This window comes from Bos javanicus, chromosome 3 (genome assembly GCF_032452875.1).
Source record: "Bos javanicus breed banteng chromosome 3, ARS-OSU_banteng_1.0, whole genome shotgun sequence".
Lineage (NCBI taxonomy): Eukaryota > Metazoa > Chordata > Mammalia > Artiodactyla > Bovidae > Bos > Bos javanicus.
The window spans coordinates 13,972,120-13,995,106 of NC_083870.1; the positions used below are offsets into that span (position 1 = coordinate 13,972,120).

At 45.4% G+C, this 22,987-nt stretch overlaps 1 protein-coding gene across 8 annotated transcripts in view; it reads left to right on the forward strand.

Moving 5' to 3' along the window:
* The first annotated feature begins 612 nt into the window (after window positions 1–612).
* The window catches only part of ARHGEF11 (Rho guanine nucleotide exchange factor 11), a 116,304-nt gene continuing 93,929 nt past the window's right edge, over window positions 613–22,987 (forward strand). For 3 of the 8 annotated variants that reach the window (XM_061402923.1, XM_061402931.1, XM_061402960.1), the window contains exon 1: window positions 613–1,884. In XM_061402923.1, the coding sequence (XP_061258907.1) occupies window positions 1,853–1,884 (32 nt within the window). In that variant the 5' untranslated portion in view covers window positions 613–1,852. The remainder of the gene's footprint in view (window positions 1,885–22,987) is intronic. The other 5 variants (XM_061402941.1, XM_061402979.1, XM_061402970.1 and 2 more) reach the window with 2 other exon arrangements.

Below are 22,987 nucleotides of genomic sequence, written 5' to 3' on the forward strand. Positions count from 1 at the left end.
CCGGGCCGGGGTCGCCGGCGAGCCAGGCCGGGAAAAGCCGGGGATCCGGCTAAGCCCGGGATCGGTTAGGCCGCACCGAAGGGCAGGGCCGGCGACTGTGGGGCCGCGGAGGGAACCGGCCGAGGACCAGCGGCGAGGGGTCGCGGCAGGGCAGGGCGCGCAGGGAGACCGGGAGAGAGGCCGGCGGGGCTGGAGCCGCGGCCGCAGCACCCAAAGAAGGGAAGGGCTGTCGGCTTCCCACCCCCGCCCCCTGCCGCGGCGTGAGTCGGGGGGAAAGGCCGGCGGGCAGCGCCGGGAGGAGGGGCAGGCTGCGGCCCCGCCCCCGCCGGAGCGAGGGAAGGAGAAAGGCTCGCGGGGAAGGGGGAGAGAGGGCAGCTCGGGGAGGGGGCGGCCGGCGGGGCCTGCGCCCGAGCGAGCGGCGAGCCGCGGGGGGAAGGGGCCCGGAAGGAGGCGAGCGCGGCCGCGACGCCGGGAGCCGGACGCCCGCCGGTGCCGGCCTGCCGCCGCCGCCTTTCCTGCCTGCGCCCGAGCGCGGAGTCTCGCGGCTGCCGAGGCCGGAGTGCGGCGGTCGGGCGTGGGGCGAGCGGGCAAGCGGGGCCGGGAGCCGGAGGCCGCCGGCGGTCCTGCGCCAGGCGCGGTGGGCTCTTGCCTGCGAGGTTAGGCGAGGGGCAGAAAGGGAGGAAAAAGAGAGGCCGAGCGAGAGAAGCCAGGCGATCGGATTGTCCAGGAGGCTGGTGTGGAGGAATATCCCACCCCGAACTCAAATCCACAATAATAATCCAAACTATTAATAATAAGGGGCAGTTTTCCTGGCCAGGCGAGAGGGAGAGCAGGGGAAACGGGAAGAAGCGAAAGCTCCGTTTCATGGAGGCTGAGGCAAGAGAAAATTTCGGAGCCTGGATGTGGAGGAGCAAAACAGAACTAACTCAGGAAATTGTCTTTGAGAAAAAGGCCGAACCTAGGCTGGGAATCAGGCTGGGGTAGGTGGAGAAACCTGCAAGTTTAAAGGAAAAAAAGAAGAGAATATTTTCAGAGATTTTTCTCTGGTTTGTGGTATTGCTACCATTTTAAAGGTAAAAAGCATTGCATTCAGGTGTTTTTTTTTTTTTTTGGTGCGATTGGCTCATTTAAAAATTTCAGAACCTTTTCATCTAAAAGCTTTTTTTTTCCAAGGAAATTTATAATTTCGATTTCCCAGGGTTGCACTGGACTTGTAAGGAGTGCTGTTGTGTACATACTATTGTATGGTTTTATTTATTTTTTTACTGTGCAAATCAGCTGGAAGATTTTTTTCCAGGTGTCAGTTTGGATTTTTTCATCTTTTTTTTTTTTTTTTTTTGGTCCCTCAGTATATCTGTTGTTGTCGTTTTAAGCATTGGAGACCAGAGAATTATTTTTTTCCCCTTTGGAGCTTGAGGCTCTTGCCAACGTAAGGACAGCTGGGAAAACTGGATTAAAAGGATGTTTTTAATCTATATTTTGCAGTTAAGATTGATATTTTGAAGGCACATTCTTTCTGTGATTTTTTTTTTAAGCCCACAGCGCTAACCTTGAAGAGATTTGTGGTTGGGTTTTTGGTTTCTAAGAAGGTCATAGTTTTTCTCTTTTTCTTTCGTTTTTTTTTTTTTTTTTTAAAGAGGGGGAGGGGAAAGGGGGGCTAAGAAAGGAGACCATGTTAACTGGTAGAAGTAGAATGGAGCTTCAGTCACCCGGGTCCTGAGAGCTGGAGGAAAAAGGATTGTCTTCAAGTTGGGAGGCCCTCCTCTCACCTCTTTAAAAATTGTGAGCGATTCAGTCCTAATCAAGACATCACAACTACAGGATTCTGAAACCGTGGAGACACCGAGAAACCATGAGTGTAAGGTTACCCCAGAGTATAGACAGGTAAGTTTGCTAATAATGTGGTTTTTCAACACTTATTTAAGGAAAGACTGGGAAAGAAGGTGTTGCATTTTGATAAAAGATTGCAAAATAAGGGTCTGGGTGGGCTGTGGGTATTGGTGGCGTCCCTGGGGATTGTCTGGACATGTGTGTTTATGTTCCCTCTGTGTATGTGTCCATGTTCAAAACGTAATCTCCTTAATCAGTGTTTTTTAAGTGCAAGCAGTAGACAGTGACGCAAGGAGTGGGGAAAGAGGGGGAAACGCTTTCTAGCCGCCTTTGACTTTTGCCAGGCCAGAGGCTGAATTTGAGTCCCTAACTTGCCAGCTTAGGGGTGGGAGGCGGGCACAAGCCTGGTCACGTGAGACCCCTAGGGTGACTGGGACTGGCTTTAGGTGTTGGAGCTGCGGGGGGAAGGGCTCTGGCAGGGGCGTGGGCCTCCACCGGCTGGTTGTTGTGGAATGGTGGGGCTTGGTGATGGGGTGGATCCCATTTCTAGAATGAGGAGGATGTTCTTGGCCTGAATGATGGGACAGAAACATACTTTGCACCCATACAGGTCTGGATTTTACCAGTGGCTGATAATGGCCTGCAGAATGGCATAGGTCAACCCTAGAATTTCTTCTTCTCCAAGCTTGGGGTTTAAATTGAAATCGGCCAACCAGCTAATGCTCTAGGTATAATCTGCCAAGCCGTTTTTAATAAGCTTGACTCTGCAAAATGGGCCTTCCCTCTGCCTAGAGCCGGAAGGATTTGTTTTGGGCTCTTAGGCCTGATATGCAGAGGCACTGGCCCTTAGAGTCTGAGCACAGGATGTCCCATACCCCCTACCTGCCTCCCCACCCCCAGAGTTTGCCCAGCCTCCTCATCAGTACACTACATTTTACAACTTCGAAAGGTATCTGCCTTTTCCTTTCCTCCCCTTCTCTTCAACCCTTAGAGAACCTAGAGAGAGGATAGTTTTGTGGGTGCTGCACGCATCCTAACTGGATGGATGGGTGGTTGGAGGACTGAGCGAGCAGATGAAAGGACTGGGCCTGGGGGTGGGGTGGGAATTACTGGAGAGATAGGGAAGAATATTTGCAAAGGAGCAATGAGTTGTTTTCTCCCTGTCCAGTTAACCTTTGATTATCCATGCTGATAATTTCTTTTTGGCAGTGGAATGTGGCCTGAAATGCATATAATCTCTCTCTCTCCCAAACACTAATCTCTGTATTGCCTCTGAGCCCCGTTTAGATTAGTTCAGCAGTCCCTAGACGGGGACCTGACTTGGCAGTGGAGAGAAGGCAGACAGCCACAAGGACAGATAGTGTACGTGACTGCTTAAACCTCCATCTCTTCCCCTTTTTGTGGCTTCTATTTAGTTTGACTCTTGTCAAGGCAGGGAGTTGAAATGGTTACATGACTGCCCTTCTCTTTTACCCTCTTGGAATTTAAGAATTAACACACTTGCCTCTTTGAGGTTGGGGATGAACTGTTCCTCTGAATTCAGAGTTGTGAGAAGGTAGAAACCCAGGTGTTGAGGGTGAAAGAGTTAATGAAGGTTCCTGGGCTGGATGGAGTGAGATGCTCCTCTGGGAGTTTGGACACCCTCACAGTCTTCTCAGGGTGTGTATAGCATGGTTTTTCTGAGTGCTTTCATAGAAATGTATCTATTTGAACCTCCCAGTATTTCCGTGAGGCAGACAAGACAGAGGTTTTCCTTTCCATTTTACAGAAGGGGTGATTGAGGCTCAGAGAGGATACCTGGCTAGCCCAGTGCCATCTTCCCTGACTCGTGGCAGAAGCTAGACTCAGATGCAAGCCTTCTAAACCGGAGGCTCTTACTGTTATCCCACCCTAAGTATTGGGTTGGCCAAAAAGGTCATTCCAGTTTTTCCTTATAGTCTTATAAACCCAAAAGAACTTTTTGGCCAGCCCAAGAGATTTGTCTACTAGTCCTGTGAAATGGGAGTGGGGCAGTTTTATTCTCTCTGGCAGTAGAGTACGGTGCTTTTTGGCACCCCCTTGCACTTGGGATAGTGCAGCTTTGCAGGTTGAGAGCATTCTTCACTTCCACTCCCACCCCATTTCTCTTCCTCATCAGCGGGTCAGATCTGGGGCTTGAGTCCCCTTCAAGGTATTTCCAGCTGCACTGGATCTTTACCCCTTTAGCAGTAGGTTCGTTCTGTTGGATCTTTTGACATCTCAGGTTCGATACCCCTGTGGATTTTAAATATTTCACAGTGTTACACAATTTTATACTGTACTAGAGAGATTGAGTGGGAGGATTTCAGACTGTTGAGGCAGGGACTCTCTTTTAGTTTTTCGATTTGCTGTGTAGGGAGCCTAGTGTAAGGTACTGCGCTCCAACAGTGTTTGAGAAAATTTAAGTGTGCGGTTCTTGCTTACAGAGAGCATGCAGTCTAACTTGAGAAACTAGGAAAGGTATGAGAGATATAAAAGCAACACTCTCCTATAAACTCTGTAAAGGCAAGAATTGGGTTTTCTTTGCTCAGGTATATCCCTGCGTGCCTGACTAAGTGCCTTCCATTGGATGAATGCTCACCAAATACTTGACATGAACGAATATTGGAATGAATGAATATGTCGGCACGTATAAGTTCATCCATTTCAGATTTTTCAAGGTTCGTGTGTTAATTTCAAATGTAGTCAAAGTAAGGTCAATTAGAGAAGGCTTCCTGGATGATGTGTATTTTCTAGGACATAAGCAACCTGATGGAGGACCACGTCTATGAAGAGAGATAGTGGCTCAAGGAGTAGAAGGCTGTGGAGAGACTTTAATCCCCTCTTGGGGAGTGACTCCTGGTCCAAAGAAACATGAAATATTCGCAGCTAATCTTGATCTTGCAGTGTTAATCAGTTGTTACTGAAAGATGGGCTGAATTGTAGCTGTTCATGTCCCTTTCCGTTTTTGCCTGTGGACAATTTATTGCCCATTAGTGTGTTCTTCTCAAAAGTTTCTAAAAATGTGTTTGATATTGCAAGCAGAGATAATAATAGTGAATTATTTTTATAGGAATGATAATGAGTTTTGCTATGCCATGTATATCCATTTCCCTAGTTCTCCATGGCAAATGTTTTTGAGATGGCCAGATGGGTTAGGAGTTTGCATCCATAAAACAGCTTTTCTCTGTGCAGAGACAGCTCATGTGAGGACTAGAGCAGATGGAGAAGTACTAGATTTAAGCCGAGTTCTTGGTTTGAGCCCTGGCATTCCCCTTAACTGTGTGACCTTGGGCAAATCACATGCCTCCTTTGGTTTCCTCATTTATATGAAATGCTTTCCAGTCACAAACATTTTCACATAGCTTGTCATTTGAGGATTATAATATTTATTACATCTTTCTCATGGTGCTGTTGAAAGGAGCAAATCAAATCAGGTAATATTTCACATTGCTTTCTAAACTGTAAAGCTCTAGAAATTTTAGTTGGTAAACTCAGGGATTTGATTTAGCTTTGGGCACGACTTTCTGAACTGGCCCAAAACAAATTAAGAGTGACCGAAAGATCTTTCCATTGTTTTGAAGAATTTAACCGGAGTGAACAGGCTTTTTTGTTGCAGAAGTACATGAGGTTAGAAAGAAGGCATACTTTTCCAATGGTCAGGGTTGGGTGATGATAGTAGAATATGAGAAGGGGAAGGTTATTGAATCTCCTTCCCAGGAATTTTGATGAATGGGAGAGGCTTGAGCTACCTTGGCTTCCTTAGATGGGGATAGAAAGGATTTGTTTTATGATCTCTGGCTCTTCCTTGTTTTAGAAGCATATGACTTTCCTAATTCAGAATAAACCGAGACCCAAGCAACTGTTCCTTATCAGGGATCTGAGATTAAATGTAACTTTTCCCCAGCATGTAGCCTTTTTTTTTCCCAGAGGAGGCAAAATCTGGAGTGAGGTGTATGGAGGAGGGGGAAGGGGGTGGAGGAGGGAGAAAGAAGCTTCAGGCTGAGGAATGTTTGTAGAGAGGAAAAGCTGGTGGCCTAGGCTGAGGAGGAGGTGGGGGAAAACCCTTGCCACCTCGGGCTCCCTGCTCCCACTTCAGGTTCTTGCTGAGCCCTGGAAACAAGACGTACAGCTGAGTTTCTACCTAGGTTAGATGTTGGCCTCCTTGAACAATATCTTCCCTGGTGGCTCAGACGGTAAAGCGTCTGCCTGCAATGCGGGAGACCCGGGTTCGATCCCTGGGTCAGGAAGATCCCCAGGAGAAGGAAATGGCAACCCACTCCAGTACTCTTGCCTGGAAAATCCCATGGACAGAGGAGCCTGGTAGGCTACAGTCCATGGGGTTGCAAAGAGTCAGACACGACTGAGTGACTTCACTCCCAGAACAATGACAGGGATCCAGAGCTCCAAATAATAAGTCCCCTGAAATGCTGAGTCTTCTCCAAAATGTACCCTGGTGCTCTCCAGGCGTGAGATTAGAGATGGCAATGGATTTGCACATGAAACATTTGGTGATTAATCACCATTATGAACAGGAGCAGTCTAAGCTTACCTTCACATACTCAGAAACATTTCTGAAAGAGCACCCTTTGATAAACAAATTCATTTAGCTTTTTTTTTAATAGTCAAAGTACTGTCGGAGTCCCTTTGATTGTATTGAGCAGAGTAGACCAAAAAATGTGAAAAGTTTAATGACAATGAGTTCGTCAGAAATAAAAATGATTCTGTGAAGGTCACATGGCTAGTCCCCAAATTGGTACAAAGACAAAGGAGTTCTGGAAGCTTGTAACCTCCATGGAATAGAGTTTGGAAACTTTTGGATAGTGTCCCTTACTGCTTTAAAGATCTGGGCCTCCGCTGTATGTGAAAGGGCTTTGTTAACGCTGAGGTTCCATGAAACGTAAGGACTGGTTTTAATCTATATCTGCTTCACATCTTCATAGTGGCACTACTTTTAAAAATCCATTTTATTGGTTAATTATTTTTAAAACTTAATTTCAAGATTTATCCTGTGGCTTGGAAACCCGTTTCACCATGGACTGTGCATTCTTCTTTTCTCAGTCACTGTCCTTGGGAAAAGACTCAAGTGGAGACCTGCTCGTGGCCTCCAAGGTCACTTCTTTGCCCCATGGAGGGAAGCAGGACTGCAGAAAGTTGCAGGTTCTGGTTTCAAGAGAAAAAAGTATTCATTACTTTATGAAAAGTTGTGTTAGATCTCTTGTGAAAGGAGACGTGGAGTTCTGAGGGAAGACCCTCCCCACCAGCATCTGAGTAAATAGATGAGTAAATTAGGGTAGCCAGCCTCTCAGATTTGATTCCTTCTAGCTGTTATGTTCTTTGAGCCTCTGAAAACATAATGCCTGTGCCCTTTCTTTCAGTGAGCCAGGACTTTTTCAGGAACCCTATCTGCCTTCCTGAAAACCAGTGAAAAATGAAAGTTTGAAAAAAAACAAAACAGAGAACAGAGTGGCCTGATGAAATGGGAGGGGAAATGGAAGAAGTACAGTGATGTAGAAGCGTAAGGAGGGGCCAGGAAATCTGTGGCCCCCAACAAACTTGGAGTCGGATTTGGAAGACATTTTCAAGGCCTGGAAAAGCACCTGAATTTGTGGCCCTAGAGCAAATGAACAGAGTTGAGGGGAAAATCACAGAAGGCTTGAGTCTTAAGGGATCCTCTTCTTTACTCTTGACTCCAAATAGGCTATCTCTTGAGGTGGTTCAGAAGGTTGAGGGGCTCCCATTTTCACTGATCCCCTGTGGTTCCATGAGTTGAATAGCTGAGGACTCTTTTGGTTACCAAATTTTCCTTCAGTACATTTTTTTTTTTTTGGCTGTGCTGCATGGCTTGCAGGATATTAGTTCCCTGACCAGGTGTTGAACCCAGTCCTGACAGTAAAAGCGCCAAGTCCTAACCACTGGACCACCAGGGAATTTCCTCCTTTGCTATAATTTAAGCCCATCTTCCTGCCTTTTACTTCTGATTTCAGCACAGGCCCTGAAGTCCCTTGTATCCCTCTGTCATCTTTAATGACTTCTTCAAGATTCTCTTCTTTCTACAGGATAGCAAACTAAGATGTGGCTGTGTGAGAAGGGAGCTTCGAGTGTGCAGAGTGAAGTGGCTCCATTCAGTCTTGATTTTCAGCACTTTCTCCTCCAGTATTTAAAGCTACCATAAAATGGTGCAGTGAGATCTGTAGTCACCAGTCGTGGCCTGGCATCAAATCACGGAGGAAACAGGACCAATCTGCCAGCCTTCCAGATGCTGACCTGTGATCAGAGGCGCTTGCAGTCAGTCCGTTGGATGGCAGACAGTTATCAAATAGCTCCATGCTCAGCTCAGTGCTTAGTGTTCTGGTAGATAATTTGCAAGAATGTGGAGCTTACATTCTTGTTGGGAAATGTAATTAATGAAGCAATGTGAAACAATAAAAAGATAGTACATCATTGCTGAATCTTGATGTATACCAAAAAGGTACATTTAGAGACAAGGAAGAAGTTGATGCTAATGAGAACAGCCAGGGGAGGGGTAGTTAGATATTATTTAAGTCAAGGAAAGAGAGGAGGCCGTTTCAGACAAAGGGAACAGCAAAAGCCAAGTTCTGGTGTAGAATCAAGCATGAAGGTAGCCTCAGGATGGTAAGAGTGTTGGTCTTCGTAGAGCAGAAAGAAATTAGGTTGTCAGGGCGAGTATGGTGGGAGGGTGATGTGAGGATAAAGATATTCAGACTGATGTGGTAGGAAATGAGAACCAGTGAGGTTTGTGTAATATATGGTGATAAAAAGAATGTTTACAAAAAGAATTCTGATATTATGTAAATGAGAAGACAGCAAAAGATAATGTGAGAGCAAAGAAGAAGGGCAGGATTTGAAAGACATTTTGGAAGGAAAATCAACAAGGTCTGGTTGTTAAGGCTGAAATCAGATTTGGTTCTGAAGTTTTGGAGACTGGCTGACTAGAAGGGTAGTGCTATTGCTCAAGAGAGTAAGACCATCAGTAAAAGTCATTCCACCTCCCATGGGTACCCAGCAATTCACTGAACACAGCATATCAAATGATACTTATCTTGCTAAGGCCTTTAGGTTAGGCTGTTTCTACCAAATAGTATTATTTGGTAGAAACTATTATACCAAATAGTTTTAAGAGTTCTTCCAAAGGAAGGGAGAGAAGGGAGTGAGTTCTTTGAGATTCCCGTAGGAAATGGGTCATGATTTGAGGAGATTAACATGTATTTGAAATCCTGATTAATTAATCATACCCCACTCACAGCAGACTGAACTCCAGGGCTCAGGGGCTATCTCTGCAGAAACCACCCTGGTAGCATGATTATAGAGAGGACAGGACTTGAAGCTGGGAGAGCTTTGTGTGAGCCCCAACTCAGCCTCTAACTAGCTGTGAGATCAGGACGATTTGTGTAAAAGCGTTTGGTGAATTCTATTGTGCCAAACATATGGTTAGTGTTGTTGAGGCATTTGGTTTGGCAGGGACCCCAGATTGGTCTGAACTCTCCTCTGTTGCCACCGGAAGACCTGTGCTTAGGTGCTGAGACCTCTGCTGATTCTAAACAGGACTGACAGGCGTGGCTCTGGGAACACACAGAACAAACACCGGACGTACCAGTTAAAAATCAGATGCGGAAGGTTCTGTCCCAAGGAGATCCTTTTTGTGTGTGTGTGCTGGAAGCTTTTGTTCAGTGTCTTTACTTTCCAGCCCAAACTCCCCAGCTTAGGATCCATGCTTTCCTCAATTCAGCCCGCATCTCACTAATTGTAGGTCTTGTTACTGTCCCCTACGATCCCGCTTCGGGTAGGCCAGCCTGTTTCCTAGACCCCATCACTCTTTCCACATCTTTATATGCATCTTTCTCTTCCCAACTCTCCTTAATCTTAGTTTCTTCAAGGAGGCCTTTTCTGGTTAATATCATCAAACTCTACAGTACATTTATATTATTCCTTTTGCACATCCATATAGCAAGTCAACTTTTCCTACCTTTTTAAAAAGTTATGTATTTATTAGTTTTGGCTGCACTTGGTGTTCATTGCTGCGCATGGGCTTTCCCTCATTGTGCTGAGCAGGGACTACTCTCTAGTTGCAGAGCAGTCTTCTCTTTGCAGAGGCTTCTCCTGTTGCACCGCACCTGCTCTAGGCTACACAGGCTCAGCAGTTGCAGTGCCTGGGCTTAGTTGCCCCATGGCATGTGGAATCTTCACGGAGCAGGGATAGAACCTGGGCCCCCTGCCTCGGCAAGTGGATTCCTAACCATTGTACCACCAGGAAAGTCCCTCTTACACCTTTCGTATGTTGCTATAAAATACTTTGTCAAGTTCTAGCAGAATCACTAGCACATGATCTACTATTATAAATAAATATCGGGTGCTTTTCCATTCTTTGCATGATTTATGTTGGGTATTATGTCCTATCCTATTTCTTGGGGTTCAGAAGCAGTGTCTCTTCATTTTTTCATTTTTCTAGATTGTCTTCTAGTGCCCAGTAGAGTTCTCTTTGTATGAGTTGTATTCCTCCCTGCAGTTACCTGACTTGAACTGTAGTTGATTCTTGACATTTCCAGTTCCCTCCATGCCTACCCAAGGGATTTCAAGAAAGCAGTACTAAACATGGCTTCCCAGGTGGCTCAGTGGTCCAAAAAGAAAAAAAAAAAACAGTCTGCCAATGCAGGAGACACAGGAGACTCGGGTTGGATTTCTGGGTCTGGAAGATCCCCTGAAAAGGGAAATGGCAACCCATTCCAGTATTCTTGCCTGGAGAACCATGGGCAGAGGAACCTGGCGGGCTACAGTCCATGGGATCTTGAAGAGTTGGACATGACTGAGCGACCAGCACACACTCAACTCGAAACATCGCTGCTAGGCGTGGAGACTGAGAATTCCATGTTCTTATTGGGCACGAGATCCTGGGCATTTGGTATTTCTTTTAGGGGCAGAGCAGCCTTGAGGTTGTTGGCCTCCAGCTTCTCCCAGCTCTCAGGGGATTTCCCTACTGGCTGCCTCATTTCAGAGCTGCTGTTCCCTGCAGGGGTCTGACGGCACTGGCCTGCCCTGCCATTGTCCTGCCTGCCCCAGGCTGGCCCCATTCATTTCCCAGAGCACAACCCTCAGAAGCTTTCCTCCAAGAGACTGCTGCTGCAGAGAAAGGCCACTGTTGTTCTGGGGGGAGGTGGCTGGAGAGAGTGTAGTAAATAGCTTTGTGAATGGGACCTTGTATGAGGCTAGAACCGCAGACCCTTTTCTCCTCAGAGCCCTAGGGCTGGGGGCAAAAAGCCACTAGGACTTCAGTGTGTTCACAGGAACAGGGTCTGAGGTTTAGGAATACTAGTGCTATCCCTCAAATAGTGGCATTGGTCCATTTAAGAAGTCTTCGCTGGCTGGTGCCCCTCAAGGCACTAGGGTTCAGCATGCATAAGCTGCTTACCCTGCTCTCTGGGAGCCTGTAGTTTTGTAGGGGAGGCATAAGGGAGCAGGAGTTGTATGATACCACCCTGAACTCTTCGCTGATATCAGTTGAGGCACATGGGAGACCATCAAGAAGCTATGCTGGAGGAAGTGGCCTTTAATTGAGGCCTGAAAATGAGAGCCAGGCTTGAGTGAGGGAAAGTCCAGGCAGAGGGAACAACGTGTACTGAAGACAGAAGGCAAGGAAGGGCCTGGAGTGGCAGGAGCTGAAAACATCTGTGGTCTAAAGAGAGGCGGTGGGCGGTCTCAGTCGTTCATTGGTGTCCGCCTCTTTGCGAACTCATGGACTGTAGCCCACCAGGCTCCTCTGCCCATGGGATTCTTCAAGCAAGAATACTGGAGTGGGTTGTCATTTCCTCCTCCAGGGGATCTTTCTGACCCAGAGATCGAACGCAGATCTCCTGCATTACAGGTGGATTCTTTCCTGCTGAGCCACCAGGGAAGCACTGAGACTTTAGAACAATTAATTAGATGAAACAGGAGAGTAGGCAGGGAGCTAGGGCTTGGGAACCATGTAATCTTCCTTGCTAGGGGTTTGGACTTTATCCTGAGGGCAGTGCAGGACCATTGCAAGACAAGTAGAGAGTGACATGGTCAGATATGCTTTTAAAAAATAACAAGATCACCCCAACTGCAATGTGGGCCTTCACACTGAAAGAATAGAGAGAGGGAAGACAAATTAGGAGCCCACTGCAGTAATGTGGGCAGGAGGTGAGGTAGCATCTACCAGGGAAGTGACAGTGGAGACAGAGAAAAATGAAGACTTAAGTGGTTGGTTTTGTGAAGGAGAGTTGAGGCACAGATGGCAATCTTATTCTTGGCTTGGGCTGCTGGGTGGTACTGTTCATTCATTTTCTGCAGTTTGAGTAGGGTCTTAGTGGCAGCATGCAGTATCTTTGGCCCAGGGACTCTTGAGTTGTAGCCTGCAGGCTTAGTTGCCTCAAGGCACATGAGATCTTAGTTCTGAGACCAAGGAAACCAGGGGTGGAGCCTGCGTCCCCTGCATTGGAAGGCGGGTTCTTAACCACTGATCCACAAGGAAGAGTCCCTGGGTGGTACTCTTCAGTGAAAAGGGGAACTCAAGAGGAAGAGTGTGATTGAGGGAAGGAGTCTCTTTTGGGCATGATGAGTTTGAAGTGCCTGTGGGTGATCACAAGGAAGGTGTTAAGCAGGCCAGCAGCTGGTTACACAGGCCTGGAGGTCAGGAACGTGTGCGGGGCTGTGGTCATCAGTATCTGGACAGAATAGTGGAAGTGGGAGGTTGTCCAGGGACAGGGTGTAGAGTGAGAGGAGAGCCTTGGACAGAACCCTGAGGGGCACTGCTTCAAAAGAGAGGCAGAGGAAGAGGATCCCACAGAAGAGACTGGCGGGGAGCAGCAGGAGAACAGCAGCTAGGGCAGTGTGGAATCTCAGAAATGGGCGGGGGAGTGGCCAAAGGCAGCAAGTGCTCCCAGGGGGCAAAGGGTGGGGAGGATAGAGAAGTGTCTGGATTTAGTAACTAGGAGGCTTTTCATGGCCTTGGGAATGGGGGAGGAGCCAGTTTGGAATGAGTTTAAGAGGAAAGAGGAGGTGAGGAAAGGGTGATATAGTCTGGTCAGTTCTTTTATGAAATTTAGTCAGAAGAGGAACCAATGTAGCCCATTGGTCTCCATTCACAGGCCTTTGAGCCCCTTTTTTCCAGGTAGGACTAGGTTGTTTTCCAGTCAGAGTTTGGTGTACACCTAGAGTCCGCTGTGGTAGAGGCAGCAGGGGAGGTGTGTGACAGGATTAAAGGAAAAATCAGGCTCAAGAGAAGAAGTCAGTTTTTAAAGTAGGAGAGAACACAACTGATAGAGAAGGATGGAGGTTTTAGTGCCAAGATAAGAGTGCCATAATGATGGCACTCCTTTGTATTTCTGCCCTATGATATGGAGTTTGTAAAGTGTTCTTGGTCTGTTATCTTTTTGAGACAGTTTAGGCAAGTGTTTGCATTCCCATATTATAGGTGGGGAAATAAGCTCAGAGAGGCTTTAATGACTTGTCTAAGTCTGTAAACTAGTAAGTAATGGATTTGGGATTAAAAAAAAAAAATCTGTGCTTACAGAGCCCTAGCCTCCTGCTCTTTCCATTTTCCTGTCCCCCTGACCAAGCTCACGGTAAAAAATGTGTACATCTTTGAGGGAGCCAGACATCAGGTTTGCGTGACACAAATAAAGGGTGCCCTCCAGGAAGATAGATTGGTTGATCAGGAACCAAGTCTCTTGCATGTTTAATCTCTTCCCGGTAAGCTTTCTTGTCCATGGCTCCCTGGTAGGACCTGAGGTTTGCATTCGCTATTCAAGAGGAAGAAAACTTCCCTCCTCCTCTGCCTCCTGCTTGGTTAATGATGGGGAAAATGGCACTTAGGGGCCAGGTAAGTTCAGTGACATTGGGAAGAATGAAATTTCAGAAGTGACTCAGCATTCTTTCACTAAGCAATGTGGCACCTTTAAGCTATTCAGGGATCTTATCTGTGTGCTGTGGTACCTGGGACTGTGTAGTGAATGGATGCTCAGTAACGTTTCACTAAATGAATAGATGTGTGTGTGTGTGTGTGTGTGCGCGCGCGCGTGCATGCGTGTGTGTGCATGTGTACTCAGTCTGACTTTTTTGTGATCCCATGGACTGTAGTCCACTAGGCTCCTCTGTCAGGGATTTTCAGGCAAGAAAACTGGAGCAAGTTGCTATTTCCTTCTCCATGGCATCTTCCCAACCCAGGGATTGAACCTGAATCTCTTGTGCCTCTTGCCTTGGCAGGCAGATTCTTTACTACTAGCCCACTTGTTCAGTTCAGTTCAGTCACTCAGTCGTGTCCAACTCATTGCGACCCCATGAATCGCAGCACGCCGGGCCTCCCTGTCCATCACCAACTCCCGGAGTTCACTCAGACTCACGTCCATCGAGTCAGTGATGCCATCCAGCCATCTCATCCTCTGTCGTCCTCTTCTCCTCCTGCCCCCAATCCCTCCCAGCATCAGAGTCTTTTCCAATGAGTCAATTCTTCGCATGAGGTGGCCAAAGTACTGGAGTTTCAGCTTTAGCATCATTCCTTCCAAAGAAATCCCAGGGCTGATCTTCAGAATGGACTGGTTGGATCTCCATGCAGTCCAAGGGACTCTCAAGAGTCTTCTCCAACACCATAGTTCAAAAGCATCAATTCTTTGGTGCTCAGCCTTCTTCACAGTCCAACTCTCACATCCATACGTGACCACTGGAAAAACCATAGCCTTGACTAGACAGACCTTTGTTGGCAAAGTAATGTCTCTGCTTTTGAATATGCTATCTAGGTTGGTCATAACTTTCCTTCCAAGGAGTAAGCGTCTTTTAATTTCATGGCTGCAGTCACCATCTGCAGTGATTTTGGAGCCCAGAAAAATAAAATCTGACACTGTTTGCACTGTTTCCCCATCTATTTCCCATGAGGTGATGGGACCAGATGCCATGATCTTCATTCTCTGAATGTTGAGCTTTAAGCCAACTTTTTCACTCTCCACTTTCACTTTCATCAAGAGGCTTTTTAGTTCCTCTTCACTTTCTGCCGTAAGGGTGGTGTCATCTGCATATCTGAGGTTATTGCTATTTCTCCTGGAAGTCTTGATTCCAGCTTGTGTTTCTTCCAGCCCAGCGTTTCTCATGATGTACTCTGCATAGAAGTTAAATAAGCAGGGTGACAATATACAGCCCTGACGTACTCCTCTTCCTATTTGGAACCAGTCTGTTTTTCCATGTCCAGTTCTAACTGTTGCTTCCTGACCTGCATACAAATTTCTCAAGAGGCAGGTCAGGTGGTCTGGTATTCCCATCTCTTTCAGAATTTTCCACAGTTGATTGTGATCCACACAGTCAAAGGCTTTGGCATAGTCAATAAAGCAGAAATAGATGTTTTTCTGGAACTCTCTTGCTTTTTCCATGATCCAGCGGATGTTGGCAATTTGATCTCTGGTTCCTCTGCCTTTTCTAAAACCAGCTTGAACATCAGGAAGTTCATGGTTCACGTATTGCTGAAGCCTGGCTTGGAGAATTTTGAGCATTACTTTACTAGCATGTGAGATAAGTGCAATTGTGTGGTAGTTTGAGCATTCTTTGGCATTGCCTTTCTTTGGGATTGGAATGAAAACTGACCTTTTCCAGTCCTGTGGCCACTGCTGAGTTTTCCAAATTTGTTGACATATTGAGTGCAGCACTTTCACAGCATCATCTTTCAGGATTTGAAATAGCTCAACTGGAATTCCATCACCTCCACTAGCTTTGTTCGTAGTTTGTTTCTAAGGCCCACTTGACTTCACATTCCAGGATGTCTGGCTGTAGGTGAGTGATCACACCATCGTGATTATCTTGGTCGTGAAGATCTTTGTACAGTTCTTCTGTGTATTCTTGCCACCTCTTCTTAATATCTTCTGCTTCTGTTAGGTCTATACCACTTCTGTCCTTTATCGAGCCCATCTTTGCATGAAATGTTCCCTTGGTATGTCTGATTTTCTTGAAGAGATCTCTAGTCTTTCCCATTCTGTTGTTTTCCTCTATTTCTTTGCATTGTTCGCTGAAGAAGGCTTTCTTATCTGTCCTTGCTATTCTTTGGAATTCTGCATTCAGATGCTTATATCTTTCCTTTTCTCCTTTACTTTTTGCTTCTCTTCTTTTCACAGCTATTTGTAAGGCCTCCCCAGACAGCCATTTTGCTGTTTTGCGTTTCTTTTCCTTGGGGATGGTCTTGATCCCTGTCTCCTGTACAATGTCACGAACCTCATTCTATAGTTCATCAGGCACTCTTATCTATCAGATCTAGGCCCTTAAATCTATTTCTCACTTCCACTGTATAATCATAAGGGATTTGATTGAGGTCATACCTGAATGGTCTAGTGGTTTTCCCTACTTTCTTCAATTTAAGTCTGAATTTGGCCTCCACTTGGGAAGCCCCCTAAATGAATGGGTACGATTTTTTAATTAACACCTTTATGATATATAACTCACATACCATCACTACTTTAGGATATACAGTTTAGTGGTTTTTAGTATATTCACAGAGTTATGCACACATCTCTATTATCTCATTCCAGGAAATTTTCATCACTCCAAAAGAAACCTCATACCCCTTAGCAGTCATTCCCTCACCACCCTGCTAGCCCTAAGCAACCATGAATCTACTTTCTGTCTCTGTAAATTTGCCTATTCTAAACATTTCCCCTACATGGAATCATATAATATGTGGCCTTTTGTGCCTGACTTCTTTCACACATGATATTTTTCCAAGTTCATCCATCTATGTTGTAGCATATATTAGTGTTTTATTCCTTTTTATGGCAAGAAACATTCCATTGTATGGATATACTACCTTTTGTTTGTCCATTCATTAACTCATGGGCATTTGGGCCCTTTCCACTGCTGGGTTATGATGCATGATGCTGCTGTGAACTTTTGTGTACAAGTTTTTGTGTGGAGGTACCTTTCCATTTTTCTATACATAGGGTGGGGGATTGCTGGATCATATGGTATGTCAGTGTTCAGCATTTTAAGGAACTGCCAAACTGTTTTCCAAAGTGGCTAAACCATTGTACATTCCCACCAACAAACTGAGAATCCAGTTTTCCCACATCTTCACCAGTGGTTGTTTTACTGGCTGTCTTTTGATGATAGCCATCCTACCAGGTATCAAGTAGTATCTCATTGTGATTTTGATGTGCATTTTCTTAATGACTAGTGGAGCTTCTCAGATGCTGTTAATGGTAAAGAATGCACCTGCCAACATTTGATCCCTGGGCCGGGAAGATCCCCTGGAGGAGGGCAGGGCAATCCACTCTAGTATTCTTGCCTGGAGAATCGCCTTGGACAGAGGAGCCTGGCAGGCTGCAGTCCATAGGATCACACAGAGTCAGACGTGATTGAAGCGAGCACGCATACAATGACTAGTGATGCTGAGCATCTTTTCATGTGCTTGTTGGCAGTTTGCATATCTTCTTAAGAGATGTCTGTTCAGATTCTTTGTCCATTTTTTATTTGTCTTTTTATTGTTGACTCATGGATGATTTTATGCTAAGTCACCTAACCTCGCTAGGCCTGACTGAGTTTCATCAATCGTAAAATGGTAAAGTTGGATTTGATCTCTGTGATCCCCCCAACTCTCATGTTATTTAATCTGTGGAACTTCAGTCACTCTCTTAAGGTTCTGCTCACCAGATTGCAGGGTAGACTAGTTGTTAGGAGTATGAATTTTGAGTCAAATAGACCTGGGTTTCCTGTTACTCAGTCCCTCTCAGCCTCAGTTTCTCCTGTTGGAAAATGAGGGAAAAAAGTATTTTTCTCATAGGTGTCTTGCAAGAAATTAAGTAGTTTTCTTGCAAAAAAAATAATGCATGTAAAGTGCTTAGGAAAATACCTGACATAGGTAAGAGTTACCAGGTGGCGCTAGTGGTAAAGAATCTGCCCACCAATGCAGGAGACACAAGAAACACGGGTTCGATCCTTGGGTTGGGAAGATCCTGTAGAGAAGGAAATGGCTACCCACTCCAGTATTCTTGCCTGGAAAATCCCGTGGACTGAGGAGCCTGGTAGGCTGCAGTCATTGAGGTCACAGAGTCAGATGCAACTGAGCACACACACATCTCCTTACTGCCTCACATCTTAGTCTCCAGGTGGATGAGCCAGGTCCTCATTCCTTAGGTATGACTCACCTGTCCTGATCACAGAGGTTCTGCACAGATCAGTATTGTTAAGTTATCCATTGCTGCATAGCAAACCACCCCAAACAGTGACTTAACATTAACATTAATTATTTTGCACACAGTTCTGGGGGTTGACTGGGTTGAGCTAAGCAGTTGTTCGCAATTGGGATCTCTCACCCAGGAGGAGTTATATAGGGCCCGACCTGGCCTGGGGCTTCAAAGGTCTCTCCACTGTGGCCTCTGTGTTGGGAAGACTCAAACAGCTGGGAGCTGAAACAGCTGGAGCTCCTCCACTCTGTGTCTCTCTCTCTCTTTTTCTCTCTCTGGAATCTCCAGATTCTCTCTCCACCTGGTAGGATTGGGGTAGCCAGACTTCTTAAAGAGTGACTGAAGGCTCCCAGAGCAGGCATCCCAAGACATTTGCAGAGGCCGCATCCCCCTTTATGAGCTAGCCTCGGAAGTCACTTCATGTCACTTTTGCCTTACTCTCACGAGCTGAGGGATTCTCAAAGGCCTGGCCAGGATCAGGGACGGGTATAGACTCTACTTCCTGATGGGAAGTGGCAAGGCTCTGGAAGAGCATGAAGGATGGGAAATTTTGTTGTGGTTACTTTTGAAAAATTCAATTTGCTACAGTTACTTAACTTCTTTACGGTTAATTTTTGTTCCTCCTGTCCTTCAAATACCAGTTCAAAACTTCCTTACTAGTGAAGTCTTACCTGACTGATGCCTTGATTCAGGTTTCTTCTTTTTCCTGTATCTCTGACCACAGAAATTTGCTGTTGATTTTTTTTATGTGACGTCTGCTTATCTTTTCTGTCATCTATAAATACTCCCATAGTACTTACAACTGGACTCTGGACTCTTTAACTGGTGTCAAGTGAAAGTGGAAGTGAAGTCGCTCAGTCAGGTCTGAGTCTTTGCGACCCCATGGACTGTAGCCTACCAGGCTCCTCTGCCCATGGGATTTTCCAGGCAAGAGTACTTGAGTGGGGTGCCATTTCCTTCTCCAGAAGTGGTGTCAGCTAGTGCCCTAAATTCTCCAGTTGGGATTTTTCCAATAACTTTAATCGGTTAGTGTTCAAGTGTTGACTGGTTCTCTCTTGGTTAAAGTTTCTTGCAATTTTTCAGACTAACTGCTAACTCTGATCCATCTGGCTTTTTAGGGAAATCCAAATTCTGCACCCTTTTGTTCTCTCGTAGGACACTGCATCCATCGTGTAAGTATATAGAAGAGTGGATAGGGAAGATCCGTAATAACAGCTGGCAGGTGTCCAGTACTTTACTAGTTTTTTGAAAAGTGCTTTAACAGTCATTCTGATACACACTTCTTACAATTATTGTTCTCCTTTATATATGAGCACACCGAGGCCCACGGGAGTTGAGACTTGAAATCACCACTGTAGTGAACCTAGGTCCCTGGCTCTAAATCCTGGGCTTCTTCCTCTTGATTGAGAAGGATGGTCTGGCTGTAACACTCTTAATCACCCACAGCTCCAGGGAGCCCCACAGAACTCATCTCAGAAATGAGGACTCTGGGACTGAGTTGTGTTTTCCTCCTGTGGTCTTGCCTCTGCTGCTTTTATTCTTTATACCAGAGATTGAGTTGCTTGGGAGCCCTGTGAGCTTGGTTACTTTGCAAAGGGTGCTCCCAGTTGGGAAGTGTGTGTGTGTCTCTGTGTGTTTGTTCCAGGAGGAGGGTCTGAGACATAGTGCTTATAGGACAGGAAGCACAGAATGATAGGAAAGTAGCTAGAGAAGATAGAGAAAGAAAATCTCTCAATTTAACTTTAACTGGTTAAGTTTGAAGTTGCCTTGTCTTCAGTTAGGAGAGTAGTGTCGGTTGCAGAACTGATGCTTTCTCTCCATCTGACCCTGCTGGTGATTTGCCTCTGCCTCCAAATTGATACTTGTGTCATCAGGGGCTCTGCACTAAGAATCTGCTTCATTTCATTTCCTGTCTTGGTGATCAAATGCTCGGGGAGTTTTATTAGGGTACTTGTGGAGGAACTGAGACACAAACCAGGCAAAGGATGCGAACCACTTAATATAATAATCCTTGCAGTACGAAGCATTTACACAGTGCTTTTACTCTTCAAAGCACTTTCCGTCTACTGTTGGGCTTTAGCCTCACTGTGTACTTGAGGGGAAGCACCCAGGGCATGAGCAGGGCATCTCTCTTCAGTTGCCTTCGTTTCCCTCTCCTTCTTGGAGCTGGGTTCCCCCAGGACACATTGTTTTGATTGCTTTTTCCAGCTTTTGGAATTGCCTCCTTTCTGATATAGCTTATCTCCTGTCTTTCTCATGAATGGAGTGCCTTCCCTTCCTGGTGGTAATTAACAGGGGAGCCTGCTCATCTGTGTGGCCATCCTGTCTGTCAGTATCAATCTCATGGAGAGCCTTTTATATGAAAGCTACAAGATTAGAAAATAGATTGGCCGAGGCACAAGGATTACCAACTCTAGGGCTAAGAACCCGCAGCTTCAGGAGAGCATGGAGGAGGGGTGGTGAGGAGGGGAGGATGAGATAACTAGCTGGCAGCATGAGTCCTGCTGGAATCTGAGGCTCTTCTCCCCTCTCTGCCAGACTTTCCCCTCGTCTCATATCCATCAGCATTTACTCCCGCCCCATGTTATGTGCTCATGACTCTTCTAGATGCCTTGGGAAAGAGAATGGAGACAAGTGGTCCCTGACTGTAGGGAACCTAAAGGCTACTTGGGAAGACACCTGCAAAAGACCTCCGAACCCTTAAGCAGCATAATACTTCACTGGAATGGGGAGTAAAGGCATCTTAGCCCACCCCCAAGGAGCTTATTGGCGAAGGAAATGGCAACCTACTTCAGTATTCTTGCCTGGAGAATCCCATGGACAGAGGAGCCTGGGAGAGGGGGCTGCAGTCCATGGGTTCGCAAAGAGTCGCATGTGGCTGAAGCGACTTAGCACGCAAGGAGCTTACTATTGGTGGAGATAAAGAATTTCCTCTGCTTTCTGATCTTACCTTCAAGTCTTATTTGGCAGTTCACTGACTTCAAGAAGAAATATTTATTGATCCCAAGTTGGTATGTCAGCATGGTGCTAGAGGTTATAGGGATTTAATATTTATCAACAGATATTTAACCTAAGGTATGTGTTCAAAAAATAGGAAATGAGTAATAAAGGAATAGTCACTCCAGATGCGAGAAGTGACATACCTGATATCCTCTTTAAAAGATTTTCTCTGTTATTAAGAATAGGTGTTCAGGAGAAAAGCAGGAAGGACCATTTAGCTGTTGCAGAAATCTAGGCAGATGATGGGCATGAACACTGAGTCAGAAATCTCCGTTGTTTTTACTGTGGCATAGATACAAACACCTTTTTTCCCCTTAGCCAACTGTGCTTTATTTTAATTAATTACTTTAATTGGAAGATAATTACTTTACAATGTTGTGGGTTTTGCCATACATCGACATGAATCAGCCATGGGGGCACATGTGTCCCCCCCATCCTGAACCCCTCCCACCTCCCTCCCCACCCCATCCCCCTGGGTTGTCCCAGAGCACCCGCTTTGAGTGCCCTGCTTCATGCATTGAACTTACACTGGTCGTCTATTTTACATATGGTAATATACATGTTTAATTGCTAGTCTATGATTTAGTAAATGCTAAATCATCCCACCCTCGCCTTCTCCCACAGAGTCCAAAAGTCTGTGCATTGAACTCCAAAGTCTGAACTCCAAAAGTCTGTTCCTTACATCTGTGCCTCTTTTGTTACTATGCATATAGTATCATCATTACCCTCTTTCTAAATTCCATATATATGCGTTAATATACTGTGTTGGTGTTACTCTTTCTGATTTATTTCACTCTGTATAATAGGCTCCAGTTTCATCCACCTCATTAAGAACTGACTCAAATGCAATCCTTTTTATAGCTGAGTAATATTCCATTGTGTATATGTACCACAACTTCCTTATCCATTCATCTGCTGATGGACGTCTAGGGTGCTTCCATGTCCTGGCTATTGTAAACAGTGCTGCGATGAACATTGAGGTACACGTGTCTCTTTCAATTCTGGTTTCCTTGATGTGTATGCCCAGCAGTGGGATTGCTGGGGATTTTATTTTTTAAATTGAGGTAAAATTAACATAATATAAAATTAACCATCTAAAATGTACAGTTCAGTGGCATAAAGTACATTCATAGTGTTGTATAACCATCACTTCTCTCTAGTTCCAAAATGCTTCATCTCCCCAAAGGGAAGCCCCTTACTCATTAGCAGTCATTCCCTATTCTCCCTTCTCCCCTACTTCTACAAATATCTTATAGTTGGGAATAGGATAGGTTTCAATGAGGTTTGGTTTGCTTCCCCCATATGTCTTATCTTTAATTATCTTTATTGGTCAAAGATAAAAAGGGGATTGTTATAAATGTACCCTAAAGTCAGATAAAAAATACATTAGGTGTAAAATACATAATAAGCTGGGCTTCTCCCATACCTGCAGACAAGATTTTTGAGGATTAGTGAACTAGCTGATTTAATTGCTACTTCATCTAACCTTCATGACTTCACAGTCCACAGCCGTTTATTTATGTCATAATAATCCCTTGTGTTTGTACATTACTTTGCAGTTTTACAGTTTGAATATTTTTATACATAAGCCTTTTTGTTAATAACAGCTTTATTGAAATACAATTCACATGTCATAAAATTCACCCTCAAGTGTGCAACCATCTCCACTGTCTAGTACCAGACATTTTCATCACCCCAAAAAGACCTCATACCCATTAGCAGTCACTCTCCATTCCCCTCTCCCCACAGCCTCAGGCAACCACTAATCTACTTTCTGTCTCCATAGATTGGCTTATCCAGGACAGGTCATATAAATGGAGTCATACAATATCTGTTCTTTTGTATCTGGTTTGTTTCACCTAGCGTATTTTCAGGTTTCATCTATGTTGTAGCATTTATCAAACTTTGACTCCTTTTTTGGCTGAATAATCCTGTATCCCATTGTGTATATGTGCCATCTTTTTATC